At 44.1% G+C, this 22,078-nt stretch overlaps 1 protein-coding gene across 5 annotated transcripts in view; it reads left to right on the top strand.

Moving 5' to 3' along the window:
- The window catches only part of RARB (retinoic acid receptor, beta), a 621,377-nt gene that overhangs the window by 596,522 nt on the left and 2,777 nt on the right, over nt 1–22,078 (top strand). For all 5 annotated transcript variants that reach the window (XM_006851622.1, XM_006851620.1, XM_006851619.1 and 2 more), the window contains 3 exons: nt 7,172–7,348; nt 20,140–20,344; nt 21,152–21,310. In XM_006851622.1, the coding sequence (XP_006851684.1) occupies nt 7,172–7,348; nt 20,140–20,344; nt 21,152–21,310 (541 nt within the window). The remainder of the gene's footprint in view (nt 1–7,171; nt 7,349–20,139; nt 20,345–21,151; nt 21,311–22,078) is intronic.

Here is a 22,078-nt window from a genome sequence, read left to right as displayed (position 1 = left end):
TTGTTGTTGGTGGAGCTCTCTGCTATACGTCCACCCGATCCGCCATCTTGTTTGTTCCTCTGGATATGTTTTTGTTGTAAGCCACTTCAAATCCTTTCTGGAAGTGGGTAGGGGCATAAATAAATTACAGCAACCATAAAGCATTATCTGTAAGCTCTTAGTTCCGCATTGTGCATTTTTCATAAAAAGATTTTTTGAGATAGGCAGTTGCTTCCACTGTAAGGAACCTTTCTGCCGTTCTCACCAGTTTGGCATCCCTGTCAGATTCCTTTGAAATAAGTGGGCAGAAAGGAATACAGAAGGCAGCTAGCCACCCACCTCCAGATATCTGAAAACATAGTTCCTTTTTCTTCCCTAATTAGGATAGATTTAGGACAAATGGTCAGGCCCGAGGAGGCAGCAGGAAAGGACAGGGGAGGCAGAAACAGGCATCCCACCACCTCCTGTCCCCAGGCCTGGCAGGGCACTCACTTCAGAGCTAGTCGAAGGTTTCTAACCAATAACCTTCCTCCAAAAAAAAGTGATTATTTATAGATGAGTCCTCCAAAATAGAATCAAGGAGCCAACCAGAAGAAACATTCTCGCTCTAAGGAGGTTTCCTCTGCTTTTGTAGGTTGAACCATAACAACTGTTATCAGTTGGCCTTTAAGGCTTCGTAGACCCCAGGCTCACTTCTTGGCTCTGTTCCATAGGAGTTGGTAATGTTGGAAAAGTTGCATCCTCACTTTGAGCATCAGCTTTTTCATCTGTAATACGGGCATTTTAAGAGTAACTAATGGGGTTGCTAGGGAGAAAGATGAGGCTTTCTGCTCCCATAAAGATTTGCAGCTTCAGAAACCCTGTACAGGGTCGCTGTGAGTCGGAACCAACTCCACAGCACATAACCACCACCACCAATGGGGTTGCTGGAAGATTCAATGAGAAAGATAGGTCAGCGTCATTGGCATGGTTTCTGGTAAAGACTTGCTATGCAAGATGGCCTGGTCTCCTCCTCCAGATCCTCTTGTCATTCTGTAGAGCTACAGTCTGGAACACTTAAAGTGGTGGATATGTAATGGAGCCTCCTGTTTGCAGGAGGCATAGCTGCAGCCTGGGTGATCTACTCTCTGCTGCATCTGTTCCTTAGTCCAGCTGCTTGGCCATTTGTGGCTGTTCATCACCATGCCTGGCTTGATGACACAAGCTGCCCTCTGAGGAACTCATGAATTTGAGCTACAGAGATTCAAGGAGCCTATAATCTACTCAGATAAATGATCACAAGCAGAATCATTAAACCACCAAAAGACTTTCCAAAAGACATGTGCTTTAGAAAAGGCAGGCTATTGTGAGCAATTACGAACATTTGTGGGCTTGTCTTTCTTTTCAGAAAACTGACATTTGTTATCACCTAGAGAGTCAGAACTTAAAACTTGAGAAAGTTGTCCTCAGAAGAGAGATGGGGCAGGCTTAGTCAAGATCCCCACTCGGCTACTGCACAGGTGTCTATGAAGAACCCCACCCCCCAACCTCATAGATCCCCTGCATCTTTGCCAGTGATCCCACCTGAGCTGTCCATCTCATGAAGTCTAGCCAACATTGACTGTAGACTCACTGTGTGCAGACTTGGAATGCATGACTGTTACCCCTTGGTGCCAACTCTGGCTCTAAATAACAGGGTATCTGAATTTGTGTGAGCTTTAGAAACCTCTGGCAGTTCACCCAAGTGCTCACTTTTGAAGAACAATGTTCTTTAGCAAGTGTGCTATGTACCCAGGATCATGTTGGGAAAGCGACTGACATTCCTAGCAGGGGAAACGGCATAAACGTGGCCAGAAGTTTTGTAGAGATAAGACTGCCTGGGAGGCTGGAGGTAAGTCTAGGGAGACCAGTGGGGAGTAGTGTTGGGATAAGGTACATGGACCTTTGATAACAGAGAGCCAAGGGAAATGCCTAGACAAAAGAAAAACCATGTTGCCCCCTTGACTGTTTTGTACCTAGCTGGAAGGCTCTGGCTGGTGAAAAGGAAAGAACTCCATTCTTGAATGTTCCTGTGGAGTGCCAGTGGCTCATCACAGTAGTTGGGACTATGCCAAAATTATCTTGGGCATCCTCTGGGACCCTGAAATATACCCTTCACCCCACCCCTACACTCCGCCAAGGTCCCTGAATGTCTGAGGCCCCAAGGAATGACAGGACTGAAGCTATCTAGAGGATCACCTCTAGATTCATGACCTAGCCCAGGAATCTTCGATGACCATGGTGCAGGGCACCCCAAAAACTAGCTTCAGGAGATCCATGCAACACTGACCTTGTTTCTAGCTTGATTGCCAGGAAACATGCAAAGTCTCTGAGAGACCCTCCTTCCCTCTCCCTTTCCCCTTGCCTGTCACTTGGAATCCTCTCCAGCCAGCTCTTTAGTACGGTGCCAAAATCCCCACCTAGAGTTACTGCCTGCCAAGCAGCCTTTTCCCCACCTGCTGGAGGTGTCCAGTACTGGGAAGAATAGTGTATGGGATTTGGGGGCTCAGTACCTTGTCCTCTCACTGACAGACACATACCTTGTTTGGTACATTCCAGAGGCCATATTGTCATAGTTTGTTGACCACAAAATGATACCAGCCTGGCACAGTATATTCTCTTGCTAATGCCGAAAATATTTAGCTTTGTCGTGGGAGCATCCAGAGTTTCCAACCAACAAGGAGACCGCAAGTGCACTAGAAGGCTTCAGGAAGTGAAGAGGTGATGGAGTGAGCGGGCTGGTGTGGTGCAGAGGTGGGGAGCCTGGACTCTCCAGCCTGACTGTCTGCTGAACCCTGCATCCTCCAGTTAATAGCTGTGGGATCTTTTACAAATCACACAACTTCTCTGGGTGTCAGCTGTCCAGTATGCCAAATGGGATGTTTATAATATCTACCTCATGGGGATGTTACAGGAGTTAAAGTGAGTTCAGAATTGGAAAACACTTAAAACAGTGCCTGACATTAAATAAGACCTAGAGGGATGAGTCACTGGAAAAGAATATCATGTTTGGTGACGTGGAGACTCAGAGGAAAAAAAAGGAAGACCCCCAACGAGATGAATTGGCCAAGTGGCAGCATTGATGGGCTCAAGCGTGGCAACAGTAGTGAGGCTGGCCCAGGATCGGGCAGTGTTTCGTTCTGCTGTGCATAAGGTCACTATGAGTTAGGTACCGATGGCACCTAACAACAACCAAGTAGCTGGTTGCTCTTGACTGCAGTTCTGACCCATGGCAGTTCCGTGTTTATCAGAGTGTAGTACTGTGCTCCATAGGATTGTCCATGACTGATCTTTTGGAGTAGATCATTAGGCCTATCTTCCAAGGCATCTATGGGTGGACTAGACTCGCCAACCTTTTGCTTAACTGTTTGTCCAACCCAGGAACTTCATGTTGTTATTGTTAATTGATTACAACCCATGGCGACCCTGTACAGGGTTTCCGAGGAGCATCTGGTGGGTTTGAACCGCCACACCAGATGATCCAGTGGTTCACATTCCAGAGCTATCCTACAGCACCACACCAGAAATCCAGGAATTCCATGTTGTTGTTGTTAAGTGCCTTCAAGTCAGTTCTGACCCATCACAACCCTGTATAGGGTTTCTTAGGAGCAGCTGGTGAGCTTTAACCACCCACCTTATGGTTCAAACTGACTTTGCAGTCCAGTGTATTAACCAAAACATATGTAATGTGAGGACAGGAGCATTCACACGCAAATAAAACGTGAAAGGGCACCAGTCTCATTGCATGGTTAAAGGTGAAGACTTAAGGCCTGGAAAAAAAGAGGTCATCTCAGAAGATAATGCACACCATTCCCATTATTACTAAGGAAATGTTGTGTTTTCTCCTCAGCTATGAAAGAACAGTACACAGCCTGGATTAAAAGATTAAAATACTGTAGTGCTCAGGTGAGCTTGGCCCAGGATCAGGCAGTGTTTCGTTGTGTTGTGCAGAGGGTCGCTATGAGTTGGTACCGACTTGATGGCACCCAACAACAACAACAACAACAACAGTACTCAGGTTGTTGTTAAGTGCCGTTGAGTTGGTTACGACTCATAGTGACCCTGTATAGGGTTTCTGAGAAGGAGCTGGTGAGTTTGAACCCCTAACCTTGAGGTTCAAACCGACATTGCGGTAGAGCACTAATCCTACAGCGCCACACCAGGACCCTCACACACACAAACACTATTATAAAGACCCTGCTGACTCCACTTCAGAAAAGCAGCCACCGTGGCAGACAACCCAAGGGCAAAAAATTGGAGTCCCATGTGTGTTGCAAAATTAGACATTGGGTTGGATTTCATAGTGGGGGTGGGCCTTCCGGCAGGTATACCTAATAGAAAGGGAGAGAGGATAGGGAAGGGGAGAAAATGGGGTGGGGGAGGTCTTGGGGAGGCGGGCCGGCAGGACAGTGCCTCTAGGGGCCTCTGCCCCACAGCACTCTGGGAAGACGCTGGCGCTCCTGCTCGAATTCCCTATCTGTGGGAGGGGCTTCTTCTGAGCCCAGAGGGAGCCTGGTGCTTCCTACCCTGGCCCCTCATCCCCGCCTCATTTGATCACTTTCCTCCTCTCAGGCCTTCATCCTTTGGTTTTCCTGCCTGCAGTTAGAAATGCGGCTGAAAGTCTCCTCTCCCGTCAGTGCCTCCTAAAACCTGCTTCGGTACCTAAAACCTGCTTCGGTACCAACCCAAACAGGCCAAAAAGCCCTATGTTTGCCACAGCTGGAAGGTCATACACAAGCTATGCTAAAGCTCATGCCTATGAATCCAACAACCAGTATAATAAAGCACCAGGTTATTTTGTGTTTTATTAACTGCCTCTTCCCCTCAGTTTGCATAATAGTGAGTTAGATTTCCATGCCGTTAAGACGTCTGAGCTTTATTTTTAATAGAAGGTGGGACAGCTTCCTTCTCTCTGGGCCCTGCCCGGCATGATAAAGTAACCTCGTGAGATGTTGATGAAGATTTCGTTCACACTTGCTGGGTCGGGGCAATGTCTTTTTTTCCAGATGGATACTCTATTGTAAAATGATTTCCTACTGCAGGCTCGTCTCTCTGCCCCTCTCTTCCATGTCATCTTCCTACAAACCGGATAAACTGCCTATTAAATTTAATTACAGCCCGAATGGCCGCACATCTTGATCTTCTGTTCCCCCGAGTGTACTGAATTCCGCCAAAGTCCTTGAGGAGGAAATAAAATAAATCTGGAGAATGCATGCGTACTCTCCACAAGGAGGCTCGCAGAGGGCAACATTGACCACTACTTTTATTATGGCTTCAGGCTTTGGCTTAGAGATTATGCAAACTTTTGTTTCTGGCTTCCCTCGCTGTGACATTAAAAACAACAATTGGTTTTATTGATTCCTGCAAATTGGTTTTAGCTGAGGTGGGGAATCAAAGACACCGGTGTGAGGATTCATGGTACCCAGTTCTCAGCTGTTTCCATTGGCCTGGGATGAAACTAACACTGAACCTGCAGAACCTTGTCTTGGCGTTTGGATAGTTTGGCTCTGCCTTAGGAAGCAGCAGGGCCTGGCCACACAGCCCAAAAGAAGCCGTCTCTTTGATCCTCATCCTTTACGTTTCAATATGTTACCTTTTTGTCTTTTATTTTTATTATGGAAATTCTCAACATAATATGAAAGTCGAGACTATAGTGTAATGGAGCCCTACGATCATTCGATGGCCAATCGTGTTTCATTCCTTGTTCTCATACCCCATTCCTACTATCTGTATTGCATGTTATTATGAAGTCAATTCCAAACATTTTTATCTGTAAATGTTTGAGTATATATTTTACAAAGAGAAAATTACACACCATAAAAGCATAGCAACAATGCCCTTAGCACTCCTTCTGAAATAAGGCTAGCCGTAATTCCTTAGTGTCTCCGGCTTGCCCGTTTTCTCATCTATGTCACAATTTCTTCAATTTCTTTGAATCAGACCTCAGATAAAAAGCCTGTGCATTGTGATCGGGTGATAAGTTTACTGTCTCTTTTTTAAAGCCAGTGTTTTTGAGGTATAATTTAAGTATTGTCAAATTTATTATTTTTTTTAATAATAAGCAGATGAGCTTGACAAAAATAGTCATGTGACTACCACTCGAGTCAAGGTGTCTAGAGCATTTTTATTGCTCCCAAAAGTTCCTTCCTCACCCTTATCCTCTCCCCTTATCTCCCAGGCTTTGCAAACCTATTCTCTTTCACTATAGTTTTCTTTCCAGAATGTCACATAAATGGAGTCAGATGATAATCTGCTTTGATGTCTGGTTTCTTATAGTTGGCATGTTGATTTTGGTGTTCACCCATGTTGTAGCATGTGCCAGTATTTTCTTTGTATTGCTGAATCACTTTTTATCCATTATCACAATTTATCCATTTACAATTCATGAACATTTGCATTGCTTTTAATATAGGTTTCTCTCTCCAGTTTTTTTTTTCTCCTGTCAATGTATTTATTGAAAAATTGATTGTTAAAGTTTCCCACCTTCTAGATGCTAAAGATTGCATCCCCATGGCATTGTCTACTATGTTCTTCTGTCGCCTGAATTTTTTTGTAATTAGATGCGTGATCTTATTCAGGTTTGATTTGGAGCCAGACTCTTTCATAGGGGGTAGTGTGTTTTTCCATTGCAGGTAAAATGACAGATTGATTATCCATGGTTACTAATATCTTAAAAAGAGACAATGTCTAAAACCATTAATTCACCACAGTTGCAAAAGTTAAGTCCATATTCTCTCGTTCCTTCTTCATTTATTAGCTGAAATATTTGAATACAAAGGCACCTTCCCTCATCCAGTATTTGATTTCTGAGTGGCACAAACACTTTTCAATTGGTGACTAACCCAAAAGTGGGAGGTCTGAGTGGAAAGTTCTGGTGATCTACTTGTGAAAAATCAACTACTGACACCTGTATGGAGCAGAGTTCCATTGCTGATGCACATGGGGTCTCCAGAAGTCAGAGGCCATTTGACAGTGTTCACTGTTACGGTTATGCAGTGATACAGGCATAAATTTTTGAGCGTTTAAAAACGATGAATCTAAGCTAAAGATTCAGCCACTCTACCAGGAAGGTCAAGGCTAGAATGTCAGCCTATTTATAATAAGGGGTTGAATTCCTTGAGTACTATTGGGGTTCCTAGAAACTAAGCTTGATGGTGTTTTCTCTCCCTCTTAGAATTCCAGTGCTGACCATCGAGTCCGACTGGACCTGGGCCTCTGGGACAAATTCAGTGAATTGGCCACCAAGTGCATTATTAAAATTGTGGAGTTTGCTAAACGTCTCCCAGGCTTCACTGGCTTGACCATCGCAGATCAAATCACCCTGCTGAAGGCCGCCTGCCTGGACATCCTGGTATGTGCTGTCTGGACTCAGGTAGAGGGGAGGAAGGGAGGAGGCAGGGAAAGGAGCAGAGAAGAGAGTCAGATTCTTTGAAGATTTCCAGAGGAGACTTTGGTTCCCTGGCCTTACTTTCTGTCTTCTCCTTTACACACCGATTCCTGTCCCATCTGCTTGATTCCAAATTCAGTCACCAAAAGTTCCAAGACCACCTGGGGCTGCACAGAACTGTCTTACTCTGTCTGCCCAGTGTAGAAACCCCTTTAAGTGATCTTGGTAAACAGGCCTGCCAGACTTGGGGTCTTCAGGAATAGGTTTGTTGCTCACTGCCCTCAAAGCAACCTTTCTCAGTTACCTGATTAGTAGAAAGCTCATTTGGCTAGTGAATGATACCTCCTCCCTGCTGCTCCCAATCGCCCAGCCTCTGGGACTCACAGAAAATTGGTTTCCCTTCCACTGTACAGCCACTTGGGTACTTGAAAGACCCAGCAGTCTTCTCCAGGTTAAACCGACTAGGGGTGCAAAGTGGAGCCCTGCTTCCACCCCCTGAGCTCACACAGCCTCCACCTGTGACCTCAGAAACAGCCCTCCTTCCGTGGGCCTCAGTTTCCTCAACTGTGCAAAGGGGAGCCCCAGTGTTACTTAGCTCCTGCCATACTCACACTGCAGCTTCCAGATTCTTAGAGGAGGTGAGGATGCTCCCACACCCTTAACCTTTGCAGACCTCTGCTGTCACGCTTTCTCTCCCTGGTGGGGGCATCAAACATAACAAAATTCTTTCTGGTTGGGCCCATTTCCTGGACTAGGGAAGCAGCTCCTTTGAGAGCTGGCAAGGATGTTTCCTTCCTGGGGGGCATGAGTGCAAAGGCTTATGGGGCATAAGGGGACCAGTCCTACAATGCATTAGAAAATTGGGAAAGCAAAATTCGCCTTTTTTGGTGCTTTAAATCCTAGATTTTCCTTTTTATTATGTGTTTCACAACTTTAGGTATAAGCCATTCTGAAAAGTAAATATGTTTACTTATTATAAGTAAATACTTACACACCCCCAATGTGAGAATGAGGTGATAGGGATGAGGCGTGTGCTGGAACCTGTGTCTGTCTGTCCCTTCATTGGCTCATTGGAGCTTGGAGGAGTGGTAATGATTTGTCAGTAACAGAAAGGTCCTAGACGTCCTGAGCGTATATCTAGTGGTTTGTTTTGTTTTGTTCTCATGCAAGCAGAGATTCTGGGGTGAACCCAAAACAGCAAACGTGTGTGTGTGTGTGTGTGCTGTTAAGAGCTATCAAGTCAATTTGACTCCTAGCAACTCTGTATAGTTTCCAAGGAGCAGCTGGTGGGTTTGAACCACAGATCTTGCAGTTAGCAATCCAGTGCTTATCCTACAGTGCCCCACTAGGACTCCATGCATATTCAACTGCATTAGATCTTTACACAGAGATTCCTTGCTGAGCTTTGCAAAGTTCAGCTCACCAGAGCTTTCCACAACTCAGCGGTGTTGGGGTTTATGGATTCAGCCCATTCTACAGATAAGGAGCTGGATGCTAGTAGAGTCACAGAGTCATATACTACATGGGTGCTAGAAACCAGAATCTCTGAGCTTCAAAATCATGAAAGGAAGTACAGTCAAAGAGAATGAAAAACATAAACAGGGGCCCTCAGGTTGGCAGAGACCTTGGAGGTCAGGTCACAGGGAGAGAATCAACCAGACTGCCTAATAGAGGCAATAGGGGCAACATGGACAAATGAATAATGATGTCAGTAATGAGCTACTAGAATAATTAGCAGTCCAGCCCAGGCCTTCTACTGCTTTCCTCACAAGTGGTTAAGGTGTAGTAGCCCTTCGGGAAAATGGAATTCTCCCTAAGCCTCAAAACACCCCCAAGATGTTTGTAGAGACTAGACTTATCAGCCCATTCTGACAGGGGCCACCAAGGCACCGAGTGATCTGCTGGAGGCATGCAGCCTGGGAACGGTGACTCCCGTGGGTCACACAGCCACCAGCTTCCCCCGTGCTCAACATCTAACCCTTTCCCTCCTCTTTTCCAGAACCTCCTTTTGCTGTTGTGATTCTCCCCTCACAGACTCTGCACCCCATCCCCCTAGGCTTTGGGAGAGGTGCTCAGCTAGAGGGATGAGATGTCTTGAGGAAAGCACTTTTTGTCCAGAAAGCTGCCTGCTCAGTAGTCACGGTGCATTCTACACAAGATTTAAAACTCAGCCTCCATAGCCATCTGCCCACATTTCATATTCTCACTTAGCTGTATCCGTGTGGAACCCTCCGTTTTACCTGTGCATCGAAGAATCAGCCCTTAGCCCCGCAGTGGAGTCAGTAAGAACAGGTGTTAATTTATATGACTTTGGTCAAGTCGTTCAAGCTCTCCAGGCCTCGGTTTCCACATATATAAATCAGAAGATCAATAATGCATGAAGTAAGTGTGGCACTGTAGGATAAGCACTGGACTGCTAACTAACTGTGAGGTGGGCAGTGCAAACCCACCAACCACTACAAGTTCTTATACAGGGTCTCTATGAGTCAGAACCAACTGGACCGCACACAACAAGGTAGTTACTTAAGTAAGGAAGAATTAACGACCTCAGTGGCTGTTGTTGTTGTTAAGTGCCATTGAGTCGGTTCCGACCCATAGCGACCCTGAACAGGGTTTCCGAGGCTGTCAATCTTTACGGGAGCACAAAGCCTCATCTTTCTCCCGCAGAGCATCTGGTAGTTTCGAACCGCTGACCTTGTGATTCACAGCCCGATTTGTAATCACTACGCTACCAGAGTAAGCTCCTCACATTTATTTCATACTCAGCAGTGTTGAGAGCAACAGGCTGGCTGGGTTCAGTCCATGTGAGCACTTTTAGCCTCTGAGTCAGGAGTCAGAAAAATCAACCTCTCCTTCCTAGCCTTAAAGAATAAAGGGATGGTGCATGTTCACTGAGGCAAAGGAGGAGAGCCCTAGTCAGGCAAAGGGCAAAGACCTCTAATTATAGAGGATGAAACAAGCATACTAACTTGGCCCCAGACAAGAGCACATTTCCAGGAATTTGTAGCAAAGGCTATTAATCATGAGATCCCCAAAAATGCACAACTTCAAAGAGCATCTTTTGGATGAGAATATCAACTGGCTGAGCTGTTTAGCAGGACCTTCTTATTTAAGCCATTGATATATGGAGAGGGCAAGACAGAGAGACCCAAAGGACAGACAGGCAGACACAGGCTGATGCTATTCTCAGCCTATAGAAAGGAAAGTTGAGGTTATTCTGAAGGTCACCTCCCCAACTGAGTGTCATCTATTCACAGCCAAGAGTCCCCTTGTGTTGTGTGTGGTCTCCTGACGAGACAGGGCCATTTATTTCCAGTTGCATGCCTGCCAGGGCCAGCAATGCCATGGGAGGACACGGTCGGCTGCAGCGAGGTTGTTGAGGCTCAGGGGAAGAAGAGTTGATTTATAATAATGAGGTGGGAGCCCCACTGAAACAGGTACAAGGGAAGGGAAACCTTTAACCTGTCCCACCCCCACTGCCTACGGCCCTCCAAAAGGCTGCCCATCCCAGCTTTGCTTGGTGGGGCTTCTTAGAGGGCCCCACATGGACTCTTTGGTGGGAGCCCATAGCCATGTTTCCTTCACAGAACTGGGGGATGGGGAAGCTGAAGCCCATCATTTCTCATAGAAGGCAAATGGCCAAAAGTTCTCTATTAAGGTAGGTAGCCTCTTCAAAAACCATTCAGTGTATGTAGGATTTTCCATCTGTTTCCTCACTCATGAGCATCCTAGGCCTGTGTTCAAAGAAAGCAAGGGAGCCCCTGAGAGTGGTGCCTGTACCTGAACCCTGCCCTCGTGTTTCCTTCTTGCTCAACCTTTTGGTCCTTTCCTGCTTCATCCTCACTTCCCGCTTAAACTGATGCTTGTCCACTGTAGTGAATTGGGATTGGTCTCACAGTTTAAAATAAGAAAAACAAGCAACCATTTAGGTTCTCTGACCTTCTGGATTCTCTTCCTCCTCCAGGTCTTCCTTCTTCTCTTCCTTCATTCCTTTCACAATAATTCACTGAGGGCTTGTTATATTTGAGGCACTGTTACAGGCTTGAGAACACCAGTGTCAAAATACAACATCCCTGCCCTCATGGAGCTGACTTTCTACATGAGAGAAGGAAAATAAGCAAATACATAAATAGATTTGGTGAAGTCATAAGTGCCACAAAGAAAAATGCAAGCAGAATAAAGGAACAGAGAGTGACTGGGTATGGGCAGGAGGTGATTTCTACAGTACAGTTAGGGAAGCAAGTGACTTTAAAGATGACTGAATGAAGCCATTTGAAAATGCTGGAACCAGTAAAAGACATGGGAGAGGTTGAGAAGTATGCCAATAGGAGAGTGGAGTCCAAAGGCCCTAGGATAGGGGAGTTCCTGGTGCATTTGTGGGGGGACCACAGTGATTGAGGGGAGCAGGAGGACCAGAGAAGTGGAGCATGAGATCGAGGAGGGCCATGTAGCTATTCATATTTTCATATTCATAATTCATATTTTCATTTTGAGCATAATAAGTCATTGGAATCCTAGTTTAGGATAAGTACTCGACTGCTAACCACAAGGACTTTAGTTGTTGATAAGCGTCATTGACTCAGTTCCGACCCATAGTGAACCCTATATAGGGTTTCTGAGGAGCTTGAACCGCCGACATTGCAGTTCAAGTGACCTTGCAGCCCAGCACATTAACCCACAGCAAGACGCGCTCCTTGAAAAACCTAAATTGGGTCAGCATGAGTCAGAAGCAGCTCTATGGCACTAAACAAGAAGAAAAAGAAGGAGTCACTGGGGTTTGATCAGCAGTGAGCCCTGGACTGACTTCTCTTTTAAGAAGCTCGTTCTGGCTTGTCACGCAGCACTGAATAAACATTAGTTGAAGGAAAGAATCTCATTCACACTAACTGAGCCTTTATTCTGTGTCAGGGATTGGGGATAAAGTAACAAGAGGAGCTAGGGTGCTGCCCCCTGGAATTTAACACTGTCTGTTCAACCAGCCATGGCCAGTACCTAGTCTTCCCCACTCCCCTCCCCCAAAATGACTCCATTTTGATCTCACTCCCCTTTAGACTGGCTGCAGTTGTTGGATAGAAGTTATCAGTGTAGACTCTGAAGCCAGGCTGCCAGAGTTCAAAAGCTGACTCTTGACTCTGACTTAACTAGGCGTATGACCTTGGGAAAATTACTTCACCTCCTCTAGCCTCAGTTTCCTCACAGTTAAAATGAAGGCGATAGTAGAATTCTCCTTACTGGGTCTAGAACAATGGTTGACACATTTAGGCCTCTGTCACCTTAACATGTAACTGCTGTTTATTGTTAAGCATCACTGTACTACACTTTGCAAATGAGGTAACCAGTGTCTACTGGGAATAATGGGCCTCTTGGATCCCTGAGGGAGGTTTCAGTCTATGGAAAAAGGAGGAGAAAATTGTCTCTATAAAGTGAAAGAAGTCCAGCAATTTTCTGATGAGAGGGCAACGTGGTCTCCTTAAAGATTCTGATAGAGAATTCAGCAAATAGCTATAGTTTTACAATGAAATTAAATCATGTGGGTCATGTTGTCGTTTGCTGTCAGGTAGGTTCTGACTTACACGTAGCCTGTATAGCAAGGGTGGGGAACCTTTTTTCTGCCAAGGGCCATTTGGATATTTGTAACATCATTTGTGAGCCATACAAAATTATCAACTTAAAAATTAGCCTGTAATATGTGGCCAAACATTAACTCATCCCTAATGTGCTGGCTGAATTCCAGGTGTAGTCCTGCAGGATAATATGCTGGACTGTAAAGTCAGTGGTTCAAACCCAACAGTCACTCCTTGGAAACCCTATACAGGGTCACTATGAGTTGGAACAAACTCTACGGCACTTAACAGCAACAACAAATGTGATGGCTGGAACTGTGGTTGCCTTGGCAGGACCAGACCAAATTATTTCATGGGCCTTACATGGTGCATGGGCTGGATGTACCCCATCCCTACTGTATAGAGTTTACAAGGAGCGGCTGGTGGATTTGAACTGCCAACCTTGACGTTAGCAGTCCAATGAGGTGTAATTCACTTGTGATTCGGATAGGGTTTTAATATCAGCCTCTCTGGTTGGTGGGGGCAGAGTGATCAGTCAGTGGTATTCAGACTCAGGAAGACACAAGTGCCCCTGTGGCTGGCCTGCCTCTGCCCTGGCTACCCCCAAAGATGAGCATTTAGCACATGTCTCAGAACTGGCATCTCAGAAATGGGACTAGTTACACTTTGCCATGGAGGCAAAGCTGCCAGTCTGTCCTGCCTCTCATAGGCATCTCTTCCCCCCCTATACACCTTCTAATTCCTCAGACCTCGGTCAGCCTCTTTCCTGACCCAGAGCCTTTGCACATATAGGTCATTCCATCTAGAATGCCATTCCCACACCTTTCTCCTGGCTGACTGCTTTAATTACACCTCCTCAGAATTGTCTTCCCTCCTTGAACAGCCCCTCAAGTCCCTTCACCCTATTAGTCTCTCCTGGTGCACCTTATGTATTTTGTAACTAGGAATGTGTTTACCAGTGTCTTCTGGCTGGACTGGCAGCTCTGGGATGTCAGCGATCATGCCAGGGGTGGACACTACAGGGCCATCAGCACCTGGCATAGTTCCAGGCATAGCAGAGAGAGTCAGTGATTATTTGCAGATGAATGAATGAACAGATGATCAAGCCAAGTCAAGTCTGAAACTCACTTTCAGAATATGTTCTGTTTTCTGAATGGAGGGCCTACCAAGACTCCAAGTCTTTTCCTATGGGACAGAGTTTCCCTGGTCTTGCCACCCACTCCCTCGCTTTCCCCAAGAAAAACATTCCCATGCCAGTCACAGCTGCACCTTGCTTCTAGTGACGTCAAAGTGACTGCCCTTCATGACTTCAAAACATGATTTGTGGTTCCTGGGGTCCCAAGGACCATGTGGCTACACAGTCACCAGGAACCATTCCCACATGAGTTTGTTCTCTCGCCAAGTCCACCTCAGACCTTGGTAACTCAATAGAGACAAAATACCAGGCTGGAGAGGAGCGACCCCTGCCCTTGGAGCCGTGCAACCTGAGTTCCTGGATTGGCATTACCTCTAGCCACCTGTGGGACCATGAGGAAGTCCTGTGTCTGTCTGACCTGCAGTTTACACATCTGAATGTGGAACAATTCCTTCATCAGTCAGGGAGTCACTGTCAAGCAACCAGTAGAGTGTTAGGGGTGGTGTCTGAACCAGACCCTGGCTTCAAATGTCCTCTCTGCCACTTAGGAGCTATGTGACCTAAGAGAAGCTTTGTGACCTCTCTGAGCCTTGATTTTCCCTTCAGTAAAATGGGTATAGTTAAGGTTGTTGGAATCCTGGTTGTGTTGTAGAGTAAGTACTGGATGGCTAACCACAAGGTTAGCAGTTCAAACCTACCAACCATTATGCTCCCGTAAAGACTTACAGTCTTGGAAACCGTATATTGGGTAGCTGTGAGCCGGAATTGATTCTGTGGCACTGGATTTGGTTTGGGTTTTAATAAGCATTTTGAGTGAAGTAATTGAGCTTATGTGTAGCACTCAGTACAATATCTGACACATATTAAGTGTTCATTTAAATTTATCCTAATTAGTATTGTATAGGTCAGATCTTCTTGTGAACAGTTCAGGATTGAGTTGATAGGAAACAGCCCAGCTGTCATGGTGGCAATCTGAAGCTGTGATGTCAAGAGCAAGTGAAACCAATTTTAAATATAAAATTAATGTATTTGTATATATTGTTAAAATTAGTTTCACTTGCTCTTGACATTTTTAATGTGGCAATTAGAGTGCTGGCCCAGAAAACAGTAACAATGAAAAGAAACTCCTGCTTCTAGCACGTGTATGTAAACACAGGCCAGTGGGGGACCCTGCTGGGAAAACACTCTGCTCTTGTAAGTTCATCCGAATAGGTACTGCATGCCCCCAGTAAAGACAGCCACCCAGAGTGCTGTATATGCTGTTGTTGTGATTAACACTGTTTAAATGTCCCCACAAGACTTTAGGATTAAAGAGTCAGATTAAATCAGGATCTGCCCACAAGATGCCAAGCTCAATACGTGTAAAGGCTGAGAAGGGTGAGTGATTTGAGCATTTTCTTTTGCCTGAAAACTTAGAAATCCCTGGGTACCCTCTCAGGGGGTTCCATGGCGAGAGAGATTCTGATGGAATCCAGCTCATTTATTCAACAAATACTCCTTAACACCCTTAGTTTAGGGGGAATTGGTTCTAGAGACACAACAGAGAATATGAGAAATGAAATCTCATTCTAGAAGATCACATTCTAGAGAGCAGATAGGTCAGTAAGCTCAGAGAGTGACAAAAGCTATGAAGACAATACAAGGTACTGGTTTATACTATGGAATCCTACACTACAATGGAAAAGAATGAACACATAGGTGAATCTTTCAGATAAGCTACTGAGTGAATAAAAGGCAAACACGGAAGAGAATACACTGTATGATTCCACTTATCTAAAGTTCAAGAGAAAACAAAATTATGATTAGAGATCATAACAGGAGCCTTAGTGAGGGGGTTTTCCCTGTGAGGGATAAAGGAACCTTTTCAGTAATGGTTGCACAAAACTTAGGGGGGGAAAAATGTATTCAGCTATACAGTTGAGATATATTAGCTCAAGGTATGTATGTTTTATTAGTTATCTATTATTGTTGTTATTAAGTGCTGTTGAGTCGGTTCCGACCCATAGCGACCCTGAACAGGATTTCTGAGGCTGTAAATCTTTATGGGAGCAGAAAGCCTCATCTTTCTCCCACAGAGCAGCTGGTAGTTTCAAACTGCTGACCTTGCATTTCTCATCCCGATTCGTAACCACTAAGCTACCAGAGCAGTAACCCCGAAATTCAGCAGCTTAAATACAATTAGCATTATTATGTCACAATTTCCTGTGGTTTGGGAATCTAGAAGTGACTTAGCTGGTTGGTTCTGGTTCAAGGTCTCTTATAAAGTATAAGTCACGACATCATTTAGGCCAACAGCCATCTGAAGGCTTGCCTGGAGCTGAAGGATCCACTTCCAAGGTGGCTTATCACACACCTGGCAAATTTAGTGCTTGTTACTGATGTTCCTTACAACAGGAGAAGATGAGGCTTCCTGCTCCCGTAAAGATTTACAGCCTTGGAAACCCTGTACAGGGTCGCTGTGAGTCAGAACTGACTCCACGGCACATAACAACAACAACTTGGATGAGGCTTCTTGAAGGTCCTCGTGATAGATCACTTGGCTTTCCCCAGAGCCAATGATTCAGGAGAGCTGTCAAGGAATCCACAAAGCCATCTGTGACCTTAGAAATCACACATTATCACTTCCACCATATTCCATTCCTTGGCAGCAAGTAACTAACTCCAGTCCACACTCCAGAGGAGAGGTACTAAGTCCTACTTCTTAAATGAAAAGGAAAGAGTCGCAAAGAATTTGTGGGCATATTTTAAATAATCACATGATATAACTCAATTTAAAATGATACTTCTTTTGTTTTTTTTTTAAAAAAAAAGATGATGTGATGGGAAGTAACAGGTTTTCAGAAGAGTGTTCTAAGGATGACATTTGCTGAGATTTGAATAGGAAGGAGCCATACGCATGACGAGCAAGGGGAAAGTACGGATGTAGTCAGAATAGCAAATACAATTGCTCTGTAGCAGCAATGAGTTGTTAGAGATTCAGAAAGAAGGCAGATAGGACCTGAAAGTAGTAAGCAAGGGGAGGGGGAGCAGTGGGAATTGGCAAATTAAATGGAGAATCATAGAAGTCACAGAGAGATGTTTGGATTTTATTTGCAAGATGACTAAATGTCATTGGGAGAATTTTAGCAAGGGAGAGCTCTCCTTGTGATGAATGATGTGCTCTGGCTGTGGATTCTATTCCCAGGTACGAATGAAAATAGGGACCAGCTGAGAGGGCCTCAGCAAAGAGATGATAGATGGGTTTAGAGTGGTCCTAGGGACAAGGAGAGAAGTGAATAGATTTCTGGCTCTGGCTCCGACTCCCCCAAGCTCACGTCCTTACTGGCCTGCAGCGTCAGGTAGTGGGGTTCACTGAGGACGCACAGAACACACAGTCGCATCAAACATAGTGAAAAGATACACAGTTGTTTTTTTTTCTGACAGCAAGAAGAGATGATTCTCTTTGCCCTGAGGAGAATCAGCTTTGACTATCAACAGGAGCTTTGTCTGGTCCTACAGGATCTGTCTTTTGTGAGTCTGTCTTGCCTGGGCTATTTTTACCCATCTCATGAGATCTGCATGCTAGTCTTCCTAGATGAAATGTCCTTCTTTCAAACAAAGGGTATTTTAATTCTAGAGAACTTGGTGGTTGCCACTGGCACTTGACTTTAGTGTGCACCAAATGAAACTGTTGCTTGGTTTCCATCCGGAGGCAGGACTGGTCAGAGGCTGAGTACTGATCTTGTTTCATGATGGGGGCAGGGGTTGGGGTGGAGCCCCCCTGATAAAATTTTTAAAAAGACCTCATTTGTTCCTCACTGGATGTTCCTTAATAGTTGGGTTTGGGTTTGAACTTTCTAAGGAGAGAAGCAATGGGGTGTAATTGAAATGCTTCATCAGAATCCCAATATTTCCAACTTTTGAAAAAAATCCTTCAGAATAGACTAGTTGGAAAGAGATGTTTGTGTGCTACAGTTAGCAATTGGATTTCTAAGAAATCTGTTAACACCTTGCAGATGCCGAAATCCTGTTTTTTCCTTCCTAGCAAATCCCCACTTTCCTGTCATTCTTCACAAGACGAGACAGAATCTTGCCCCTCTTGATAAAACGTTAAGCTGCAAAGACTTACTACCAATGTAATTGCAAACTAGAAGCGTGCCTGGAAGTTTTGAGACCAAAGATGTTGAGTATACTACAATCCCTAACATCACGTGGTTACTGACCCATGATATTCCCTGAGTAGGCAGCATTTTTTCGTGTTCCTCCAGATAGTTTAAGGAATTTGGAGCTAGAAGTCTGCCCTAGGCTAAAGCACTGCTGCATATGTGATCTCAGCACTCTGCGTACCTCAGGGCTTTCACAGGAGTTCAAGGTTGTACTCAGTGACCTTCACAGGAGTTCAAGGTTGTACTCAGTGACCTCCAGGTTCCCTTGCTGCTCTAACATTGGAAATGGCTTCATGAGCCATCAACTACCAAGATGAAGTAAAACAGCATGTCTGGAACTCAGAAGGAACTTGACTTAAGTGTGTACAAAATGAAACTGCTTGATTTCCATCCAGAGGCAGAACTGGTCAGAAGCGGGGAGGAGGCTACTTACACTGCCTGATTGTGTTTCATGATGGGAGCAGGGGTTGGACTGAACAAACAGCTGAGACATAAAATTGCCCACATTTTCATTGAAAAGGGATCAATCACTGTGATGTTGGGCTACCACTCGTATTCGTTATCAATGTACCACTTGATGTTATACATTAGGAACATTCAGAATTTTGAGAACATGTCTTGGTTTAGATGTTTATATTTGGATTCCTCCCCTCCACTCCCACCCCAGTGTAAGTGATGTTTATAGAAATTTTGTCCAGGCTGTGCATTTCTGTAAAGCAGATCAGCTGAGTAGCCATACAGAGTTTTATACAAAGTTACTCAACCCAGGAGACAAATGGGGCTAATAGCAAATCAGTTAAGTACCTTGGAGTTGGTCCCGACTCATAGTGAGCCTGCACAGGTTTTCCGAGGCTGCAAATGTTTACGGGAGCAGAAAGCCTTCATCTTGTTTCCCTCGGAAACAGTATGTACGAACTGCCGACCTTGAGGTTAGCAGTCCGATTCGTAACCATTATACTACCAGCTCTCCTTAGTATTGGACTGGAGGTTGCTTAATCTAAGAGAGGCATCTGGGTTTGATTCTCAGCATGTTATAATGCGTTAGCTATGGAGTGGTAGTGAAGGGGAGAGGCTGTGGAGATTGTCTGAATTCAGATCATGCTATCTTAATAGTTATGTCATGTTATGTCACGTAGGACACACTACTCAGAGTTATTTCTCATCTGTAAAATGAATAATAGTACATCACTTAACCTTTCTGGGTCTCAGTGTCCCTCATTTGTAAAATAATAAAGTTCACTTTACTGAGTTGAGATTGACTCTATGGCACATATAACACTTATATGGTAGGTAGTGGTGGTTGTGTGTCACCAAGTCAGTTCCAACTCCATTAGGAACTTGTATAGGGTTTCTGAGGCTATAAATCTTTACAGAAGCAGAAAGCCTCACCTTTCTCTCACTGAGTGACTGGTAGATTCGAACTACTGACATTGCAGTTAGCAGCCCAGTTTGTATCCACTATGCCACCAGAGCTCCTTTTGGTGTGTCTCGGCATTTAATAAATGGTGGAAAGCCTTTTTTGTGTGTGGTAGACCAAGCTCTTTAAAAGAATAGTAACATTTATCTTTGTATCCATAGCACCTGGCACAGTGCCTAGGACATAAGTAGGTACTCAGTAAATGTTTATATGGACCAAAGATGAATTACTTTTAGCAGTTATTTCTCAAAATTTCTCATGTCCTATTCATTACTTCTTAAGTAACTTTAGCCCCTGTGTTTTGACTTCTGTGCTTTTTTAATGAAAGAGCTGGAGAAGACATTAAACATCTGAAAGGGGGCGGCATGTCCCTTGTCATGTTTGAGTTCCTTGGAAATCTTCATGTTATTTCCTGGCTACATCTGACTGATGTTCTTAGAATAGGCCAGCTTAGAAGATCTATCAAGCATGTTGTTTTGTTTTTTTCCTTCCAGATTCTCAGAATTTGCACCAGGTATACCCCAGAACAAGACACCATGACTTTTTCAGATGGCCTTACCCTAAATCGGACTCAGATGCACAATGCTGGATTTGGTCCTCTGACTGACCTTGTGTTCACGTTTGCCAATCAACTCCTGCCTTTGGAAATGGATGACACAGAAACAGGCCTTCTAAGTGCCATCTGCTTAATCTGTGGAGGTATAACCTATCTAGAAAGATCTATGCAGCTCCATGAAGAAAAAAGTGCCATTTGTGGGAAATTCCTCATCTCCATTATGAAATCATTTTTCATGGGAAAATACATATAAATAAAGCCAGGCTTGTATGCCTGGGTGTGTGGAATTTTTCCTTATTGTTATAAATTAATTCATAGTATTTGGGTTCTTTTGGCTCTCAAATGCCAAAAGGTTATTTCTTCGGCTGCCACAGGTTATTTTTTTTTTAAAGGCAGAGTTAGCCTATTGTAGAATTGTCTAGGGACATTTGAATGATGATCTGAGGGCCTTACATGTATTGTTTGTTAATTTAGTGAACCGGAGGCCAGGAATACAAGCCCCCCAACCTCTGAAGGCATAGGATAAAATATAGCTTTTTTAGTAGTGACCTTACTGGCTCACAGGAAGCTGAATCATAAGTGATTAAAAGGTAATGACTAAATTAAAGGACAGATTTACCTTGCTATAGTAAGAATCTGGCCCAAGGTTTTCAAAAATCAGTTCAGTGGTGCCACCTCCTGGTCAAGAGGGTTAAATTCTTTATCAGAAAAAAGCAATAAGCCATCAAAATTTACTTTCAACTAAGGGGAGCAATCATTTTCAAGTGTTACTGCTTAAAGCAATTGTGTGTATCTTAAATCTGTGTATGTGAACCACCACATTAGTAAAGTCATAGTAAAGTCTTATAGGAACAAAAGGAAAATGTGCAGAAGTTCTCTAGCCAGGAGAGTGTGTGTAGCCCATTCAGAGCCGATGGTGATTGTTTTAATACTTTGTTCCCGGTATGTAGACCGGCAAGACCTTGAAGAACCAACAAAAGTAGATAAGCTACAGGAACCATTGCTGGAAGCACTAAAAATTTATATCAGAAAGAGACGACCGAGCAAGCCTCACATGTTTCCAAAGATCTTAATGAAAATCACAGATCTCCGTAGCATTAGTGCTAAAGGTATGTCCTTAGAATCTACACTAAATTCATGAAATAGAGTTGTATTGTATTTTTTCAATCCCGCATTTAAATTCAAGATGTATGGAAACAGATACTTCTTAAGTTTTGGAATTCATTAAAATAAAATTAATGTTTCACTTCCAAAATAAAACTCAAAAATTTATGTTACTCAATCTGAATAGATTGAACGTTTTAAAATTCAGATGAGTGGTAAGAAAAACATTGCTTTCAAGGGAACATGCTGTGTGATCAACTTTTAAATTTTGTACTCATACAGATTTTATTCTAGCCTCTTCTGCACACACTCTGGTTTATGTAAAACTTACTCTAGTTTTTCCTCAAGAAAAATGAATAGTGTTTAGGATAATGGTTGTTGGTTAAGTAAGTTTCTCTCACACTACAATCATTGCTGTCTCCTATACTGACAGATTTACTTCTGCACACCTCTAAGCAACGGAATTCTTGCCTTCTGGAGAAGTGTAAATATTCTTTGCTTAGTGATTTTCAGTTTATGTGGCAATTCAAGCAATTACAGAAGTGCCTAGAGCCATATCATAGTTGAGTGTTAATTTTCCTATGTGTAGAGAAGTCAGCAGCTATCCTTGGTACCAAATGTGCTATTATTTGTCATTCTCCTTCCCCAGTAGTGTACTGTTTCTTGAAGATTTTGGCAAGCCAGGGAAGTAAGCACCACATTGTAGAAAGTACTTAAAAGCACAGTGAACTTATTTGACTAGGAGTCTCAATTCTTAAGCTCCTCCTAAGAGG

This window comes from Chrysochloris asiatica, unplaced genomic scaffold (genome assembly GCF_000296735.1).
Source record: "Chrysochloris asiatica unplaced genomic scaffold, ChrAsi1.0 scaffold00030, whole genome shotgun sequence".
In the NCBI taxonomy this organism is placed as follows: domain Eukaryota; kingdom Metazoa; phylum Chordata; class Mammalia; order Afrosoricida; family Chrysochloridae; genus Chrysochloris; species Chrysochloris asiatica.
The sequence above is the reverse complement of the archived record's forward strand: the minus strand, read 5'-3'. Positions and strand labels throughout refer to the sequence as shown.